General features: G+C 41.2%; 1 protein-coding gene across 1 annotated transcript in view; it reads right to left on the bottom strand.

The window, feature by feature from the left end:
- Positions 1-3,565: 3,565 nt before the first annotated feature.
- LEPROTL1 (leptin receptor overlapping transcript like 1) overlaps positions 3,566-8,162 on the bottom strand; it is a 29,657-nt gene continuing 25,060 nt past the window's right edge. The window contains exons 3-4 of the mRNA XM_007495594.3: positions 7,708-7,894; positions 3,566-5,929 (exon numbers count right to left, since the gene is read on the bottom strand). Coding sequence (XP_007495656.1) covers positions 5,813-5,929; positions 7,708-7,894 — 304 coding nt within the window. The 3' untranslated portion in view covers positions 3,566-5,812. The remainder of the gene's footprint in view (positions 5,930-7,707; positions 7,895-8,162) is intronic.

Here is an 8,162-nt window from a genome sequence, read left to right as displayed (position 1 = left end):
TTCATGTGCTTATTAATAGTTTTGATTTCTTTATCTGAAAATTGCCTGTTCGTGTTCTGGGAGTCTTTTTAAAAGGAAGGTCTCAATAAATTAAGTACACAAATATAATGGAATATTACTGTGCTGTAAGAAACAATGATATGAAGAATTCAGAGAAGCCTGAGATTTATCTGTACTAAAGCAGTCACATAGATGGAAGGAAACATTATACACATAGATAGCATGATGAGCAAGATGGTTTCAGACAGTCTTGTGAAGAGTTCTATGAACTGATTGATGCAAAGTGAAATGAGCAGAACCAGGAGAACATTGTCCTTAGCAAAAGGAATCATTCTAAAGGACCCATGATGAAAAATGCTTCCAGAGAGGACTGAAGGAGTCTGAATGCAGACATAAATTCAAGAAAAATAAAATAAATAATGTGTGCTTTTCTTTTGGTCTGCATTTACTCTTGCAACTTGCAATATGGAAACATGTCTTATGTGACTTCTCAGGTAAAACAGATATCAAATTGCTTGCCTTTTCAAGGAAGGAAAGAATTTGAAACTCAAATTTTTAAAAAATGATTGTTGAAAATTTCTTTACATGTAATGGGGAAATATTTAACATATTAAAAAATAAATTTTAGGGAACAGCTGGGTGGCTCAGTGGATTGAGAGTCAGGCCCAGACAAGAGGTCCTGAGTTAAAATCTGACCTCCGATACTTCCCAGCTATGTGACCCTGGGCAAGTCACTTAACCCCTAATGCCTAGCCCTTATAGCTCTTCTGTGTGAATCTTGACATTTCCTCAGACTTGTGAATGTTAAAAAATTCCCCATTGGGGAATTTTTCATTGGGACAATTCCCTATTGGGACTATTCCCCATTTTAAACAGTGAAGCTACTTAGATCTAAACTGTGAGAACTCTACTTAGATCAAAAATGGGAAGACCTCTACTCCACCCATACTTAAGACTGCTTTAGGGGAGAAAACTCCTTGCTGAACAATGAAAAGTACTTAAACCCATACTTAAGCCATGCCTATTTTTAGAATTAATACAAAAGGTTGATAAGTACCTATAAAGGTCAGGCAACTTGTGAATTTACAAGGAACAAAGAACTGGGAAACTTACTCAGAGCTTTCCTGGTGTGAATTACTCAAAAATCCACACCTTCTTAGGTGTAGACTAAGAATGGTCTGTCCTCTGAAAAGCGTCTACTGTGATTGGTAGATGTGGGAATTTAGGGGAGGTGACAAAGTAGAAAATGCCCTTTAAAAGGAGACAAAAAGCTCTCTCTCAAAGAGTCAGCTGGGAAAGGCTGCCTTGAAGGGTCTCTCTCAAGACTCTCTCGGGGACATTTCAGATTGAGGATTGAGCTGGTGAAAGCAGCTGAGATGATGCTGGCCTGGTGTCACTAGAATCCTTGCTTGGACAGATCTTGTGGTAAGTGATTAAGATATAAGGACTGACTGATCTTTCTTTTAGGGCTTAGGCCTGGGTTGGCCAGGGCTGCCTGGGCCGGCCTATTCTTTTCTCATTTATTTCCTTTCTCTCTCTCTCCCTTTCTTTGATTCCTCATTGTTGGGTATATTCATAATTGGGAATATTTCCCTGGCGACCACCTTATATTTGATTTAAAACAAGACACTGTAGTGAAAACATATTTTCTGCGATCACAATTTACTCACCCACTCTTATATCTACTACAATTTATATCTTCTACTATTTTACTCACTACAGTTTATGACCTCAACTATTTTAACTGCCACATCTGCCTTAGAACCAATACACAGTATTGAAGGTAAGGGTTTAAAAAAATAGGTTAAAAAAAGACAAAAAAGTAAATGGAAGGAAAAATGAATCCTATTTTAATTATAAGGATGAAGCTGACTGTAAAGGATAAATTTAGGGGTTTTTGACTAATATATTATACTTATGGTCACCAGGGATTAATTGCAAATCCCAATAAAAATACTCAAGTCAGTTTGGGAATTTTATAGTGGTTTAATTAATATAGAGGGAAGGAATTAAGAAGAAGAGAGAGGGAAAGGGTATCAGATTTCTCCAGCCTAGCCTGAGCCAAGGGGAGTTTGGAGACCTCAGCCACGAGGCCTTCTCTGAGATGAGGGGCCTCCTAGGAGGATAGCATTTTAGGAAAGGAAAAAAAGGAATCAGCTTAAACTCCAAGAGAGCTCAGGGAAGACACCTCACCTGACCCATGCTACTGAACTTCTCCCAGTCACCACACCAAGGATGCTCACCACCAAACCAGGACAAGAGCTGCAGGCAAGCCAAGAAGCCAAGATGCCAAGACGCCCATCATGCTGCCATGAGCCACGTCTCTGCTGCGAAAGAGAGCCTGGCAAGAGGAAGTGATGCAAATATATACTTTTTTACATCACTTCCTACATCTCACATGTACCAATGGTAGCTTAAGCTTGACTTCAGACAGCCCAGTGGGTCTGTCTGTTGTTTCTGATTTGTCATTTGCTAGCACATGTCTGTCATAGGCCATCCTTCTCAACACTTAATCCTTAAGTAGGGGTGTATACATTCCTGATTGCTAGACTAAGCAGGGTGGAATACATCTAAAATTCACACCACCACATAAGAAAGTTGATAAAATTAATTTCCCTCCTTTTATTGCAAAGGTGGAAGATCTAGGGATATCGAATATTATATAGACTGTGAGATATGCTCAGTAGTATTGATTGATATTGCTGACCTATTTTTCTCCCTTTTAAAATCTTCATTAGATGATTAAAATTTATTTTATTATTTTGCAGGAGAAGACATCAATTTTCATCCAACGTTATTACTACATTTCTCATGTTTGGTTTAAGATTGTTTGGGGATTCTTTGTATTGCAATATAAAGAATAGATGCTAAATTAAGATGGCCTGTAAAATTTACCTGGTCAGACCTTTTCGTCCAGGGCTTCTCTAGACGAACACAAAGATTTGATCGTTACAGTCTGAATATTCCCCCAAAAGACCAGAGCAACAGGTGTAGAGAAAACAATCATAGTTTTGAAATTTTGTAGAATTGCACGTATTATAGATTATTTGGCAAAAAAATGCATATTTGACATGAGTACAGTGCTGATATTTGTAATTCCAATACATTTTCCAGCATAAACAGAGAAATGGTCCTTTGATGTTTGCTAAAACAAAGCCAAATGAAATGACAGTCCTGAGGAGCACTGTGGCATAAAAATATGAGCAGAAACATTCTCAGCAAGTTTTCAGCAAAAAGGCCTTGGGCTTAATTCTGAGACTTGCTTTTTGTGACTCATTTGTGGACTTGGTTAGGTAAAATGTCATTTCCCAACCTCATCAGCCCCCGTTCACTAATGCTTCACATCAGGGAGTCTCAGCCACAAAGGCATTTGTTACCATGGTTTCAGTTTTAATTTGGGAAACAAAGCTGAGCTGCAAGGTTGCCATTAGCTAGGAAGCCTCATTATCCATAGGTCATGTGCTTCTTTTAACGCTTTAATTTCCTCAAGACTAGAAGCATGGCAGAAATGAAGAACATGATGTCATGTGTGTTTGCTAAAAAAGAGAAGACCCCCAAACAAGAATGAATACTTAAAATCTTTATTGTTTTGTCATCAAAAGTTTTCCCTCTGGGACAGCAATGCTCTATCAGTGCATATTCTATGGAAAAGCCATATGTTAAATATCTTAGCCTAGAAACCAGAGACAGCACAATGTCAAGCCTAGTGGGCAAGCCCTGAGACCCAGTGTTGCTGCTGCAGTTAGTATACATAGAAAAAAGACAGTATGGCCAAGTGAATGAACAGGAGGGAGCAGTATGCTGCCTTGACATCATCTGGGAGGAGGAAGAACAACAGAAAACAGGGGAGGGATAGGGATGAGGAGTCCTCTACTAAAGCCTGGGCAGGTCACAAGCATGGCGAGGTCTCCAGCATATATATATACCCCACAGCTGGCTAATGCATATGCCCTCGGCATACTCCGGCTGGTATGAATCAAGGACATCTTAACAGTCCAATCCATGGAGGAGGGAAGCCACAAGAGAAGTTGCTAGGTGCATAGTCTACTGTCCATCAGCTGTCCCTATGGCCTTGTTGCTCACTTCCTAGCCACAAAAACCATGCAGGATGATTTTGTGCATCTACGGGAAGAAGCTGAATGTGTCCAACATCTGTTCCCACTTCCTTCAGGAATAAACTTGATACAAAGTAAATAGTAACAATCATGATCATTCACCTCAGTCTAAGAATGAACCCATTTTTCTGTATATACATCAGTACAATGAAGAAACCAAACAAGAAGGCCTGTCAGTTAACTTGAACTCTTTCAAAAGTAGCTTTTGAGAGTTCAATTGAACAGTTATGATGTGCCTACGACATCCAAGGCATTGACTATATCATACAGTACAAATCTCTCTCTCTCTCTCTCTCTCACACACACACACACACACACACACAACACACTCTGATCACACTCAGCAAAGAGAGATGCAGCTAAGCATTTTGTGGGTCAACTTTGTGTCCAAAACTGCCATTCAGCCAGCCGATGACTTTACATGAATTGAATACATGTCGAAACGGATGCCTAAGGAAATCCCATGTCTGACAGGATGGCAATGAGACCTCTGAGAGGTGTGCAGGAAACTTGTCTTAAATATTAAGTTACATGTGGCCTAACCTTACAGAACACTAACTCTAACTGTCATTGACTAAACAATAAAATTATCAACGCAAGAGTTGCAAGACTGACAAATCACTTAAGAAATCATTTCAGGACTTGCAAAGAGAAAAAATGTAATGCTTTGACTGCCCGGGATGGCAATCTTGGTGGTAGTCTAGTATTATGAAACTACATCTGAAAAGTCATTGTAGTGAAGATATACTATGTATAAAATAAACTTAAAAAGGGACACAGGGGCAGGAGGGCTTTCTAAATGCTGCAAACATAAAACTTTCATCAGTAGTGCCATAAATGTCCATCTTACCTGGAGTAAAACATGAAAGGCAGCTGGCAATATCAAAACTCTTATGTATAAATAGAAACAGGCCTTTAAAAATGGAATTGCAACATCAGTTGCTCCCCACAACACAGCTTAATCAATTGATTTATAACCACAAGAAACACAAATAAAAACCAGGCATAAAAGATCTTTGTCCAACCCCAGATCAGAAGTTCAACAATGAAACAATCAAGAGGAGAAACAAACACTCCTTTGAATAACTCCAAAAATAATTTTTCATGACTTAAAACACCTGCCCATGGGTAAAATCCCCACCCTGGAACTGGGCACTAGGACTTAGTAGTCCTGTTGAGGTATGGCCAGCTGCAGATTCTTCCATGACACGCCGATCTAGGAATGGGAAATGTCATTCTATTTGAAAAAACACACCCTATCTGAACAAACGCAGGAGTCATAGTGGGAATCAGAGATGATTTCTGGAGGATAAACTGGACTTTGAGCCCAGGACTTTGGCCTGTTTGAGTACAGTGCTAAACTTGGCTTTCTCAAGTGGTGTTTATTCCATTAAAAGAGGGGCATGGCCTAAGGAGCAAACACTGAGCAGGGACAACATGTAAGACATCCCAATTCAGCAGATAAGCAAGGAGTTAACCCTAGCTTTGGAAAAATAAAAGTTTGTGAACCCTTCAGCAAGTCCCCGTGGAAATGCTCTCCCACTCCACATCGATGAGAAGAGAGTTCACCCCCAGAAGACCAGCCGCCCAGGGGCCTGCTTGACCACTTCCTCTTCTGGTCCAGCCTCTAGTTGGCATTGTTGGCCACTGAATAACAAGAGGTCCGGGTTAGGAGAGTTTGGTAACTGAGTTCCTTTTTACCACTGCTGCCAGCTAAAGTCATCATTGCTGCCAAAGACCAAGAAAAACCCTAGGATTGTTGCGAAGATGACGGTGTTGCCTGTGAGAACCAGGGCACAAGCTCCCCACTCAATCTAGGGAGATAAGAAAAGAGCACAATTACTCCATTCATGAAGCCAGGAAGCTTTGACCCCTGCCTCAGCCACTCCAGACCCTTGTCAGACAGACAGACAGACAAGTACACGTCAGCAGTTGTTAGAAATGGGAGAACCTGCTTTAATAGCTGCTCTGCTCTCATCTAGTTCTGGTCCCTCAGAGGCAAATGAGCTCGGTGATAACAAGTGGGAAAAGCAGAAACAACCTTACCCCCTATTTCTGCTTCTAAAGGTATTTGCTTGAAAAAACACATTCGTGGACAGGTGTCTCACACTGTATTCAAGGCTTAAATAAGGACAAAAGAGAGAAGCTGGAATGGTTGGGACAAGGAATGTGTAATGGAAAATCTGCCTGTTTGGGGAGTCAGAGATCCAAGTTCAAAAATCTGCTCTTCTTTCTTAAGTGAGTGACCCTATAGGACCTCTTCCAGCTTTAATTTCTTCAGCCTCTAAAATGGCGAGAATAGCCTCTGTGTTTCCTATCTTATAAGAGGGTTGTGTGGATCACAAGTGATCATGCTTTGAAAGTACATTGGGAAAATCACAGCTGGGAGGAGAAAGGAAAAAAGGGCTATCCTTGCATGGCATTAATGGGGACACTGACAATGGAATTCAGTTGTTCCTGAAAGATGGCCTCTCCCCCACATTCTTCTCTGATGCCTCCTCAGGGCAGAGAGGGCACCTTGGGCTTTCAAATGCTGTGCTACTAGGGCACGAGTCTTAATTGTCTGAGTCTTATTGAATAGGATGGTCCTGGCAACAGGTTCCCCATTAGTAGTAGGCTAGCCTCAGAGGGATGAGGCCTCTGGTTGTGGCAACCTAGGAATATTGGGCATGTATCCATCCATCTCTCTCCTATTCCTTCTCTCCCTCCCTTCCCCCCTTTCCCCTTCCCACACAGAGAATTTGATTCACTCTGTGTGCACACACAGTGAATCAAACTCTCTGTCTATCAATCAGCCACTTTTAAGTTAATCAATCAAAAACTTAAGTACCCCTACTTAGTACCTTACCAGTCACTAAGTATGTGAGTTCACAAGTCACTTGCTAGAGTGGGTGTCAACTCCAGAGGTTCACCCCCTACCTCCCCACCCCCATGCAGTGCTAGGCAAATTGAAAGACTGCAATTGGTTCTGGTAAAGTGGGGAAAGGACAGGAAGTGACATGGAAAAAGGACTATAAAAAGTCCTGAACTTCCAGTCTAAGGGACTTTTCCTTGGGAGTTCTTCTTTGGAGTCTCTGCTCCTTAGATCTTCTCCTTTGGACTTCTTTGGAGGATGGCTCTTTGGGGCTTTTGGACTCTGACTTGGAGCTTTGGGCCTTTCCACTGGAGTTTCTGGCTTCAGGAGTTTGACTTTCAGCTTTGGAGTCAGGGACTTTCTTGTTGGGTTCATGGCTGCCTTTCTGAACTTAGCTCATGAGGGTTTTTCTACATTGGGACCTTGCCTGGATCCTGCCCCTCTTGCTGGTTGAGTGACTAGGATTCCCACATGGAACTCTGTCGGGGAGTGAGCTTCATTTCACTGGATCGGCATTTAGGGTAGGCTAGGCAGTCTCCTTACCTCTTTTTCTTCCACATTTCCCTCATTTTACTAATATTCCAATTAAACAAAATTGTTAAAAGCTGCTAATAGTTTTCCTGACTTAAGTAATAACATTTGGCAACCACATTTTATAACTCTCTTGTTTAGTCAAAATCCCAATTTAACCATTATATACTAAAGCTATGTCCCAAAAGCTATTACACACTTACTTACCAGATGTGCCCTGGCAAATACTATAGGCAGTCCAAAAGCAGAGACAACGATGCCAGTTGTGAGAAATATGGCAAGTTCCTTACAAGCATTGCTCATAGCATCTGTGTCATCCACTAATCTTCTCGCAATGCAGTATGGAATGGGAGAAAGGATATAAAAAAACAGAACAAACAGGGGCCAGTATTGGCTGCAAAGAAAGAAAATGAGAAAAATCACACAAGGTTCTATGATCTGAATCATTCATTCCTTTACCCTTTTTGTATAATTGTAATACCATTGATGTTCTCAAAGAACCAGGGCAGTGACTTTCAGGGCTTAGTAGAGGTCTTTCTCTGCATGTTCTAGGTGAGGCCTGCTTGCCTTCCAATGCCTCGCACCCAGGAGGAGACTTCTTGCTTGGATACTAAAACAGTGAGGCTTTAGGATCTCAATGACCAAGATCTCTTTATCCAAGA

This window comes from Monodelphis domestica, chromosome 6, assembly GCF_027887165.1.
Source record: "Monodelphis domestica isolate mMonDom1 chromosome 6, mMonDom1.pri, whole genome shotgun sequence".
NCBI classification, from domain to species: Eukaryota; Metazoa; Chordata; class Mammalia; order Didelphimorphia; family Didelphidae; genus Monodelphis; species Monodelphis domestica.
The sequence above is the reverse complement of the archived record's forward strand: the minus strand, read 5'-3'. Positions and strand labels throughout refer to the sequence as shown.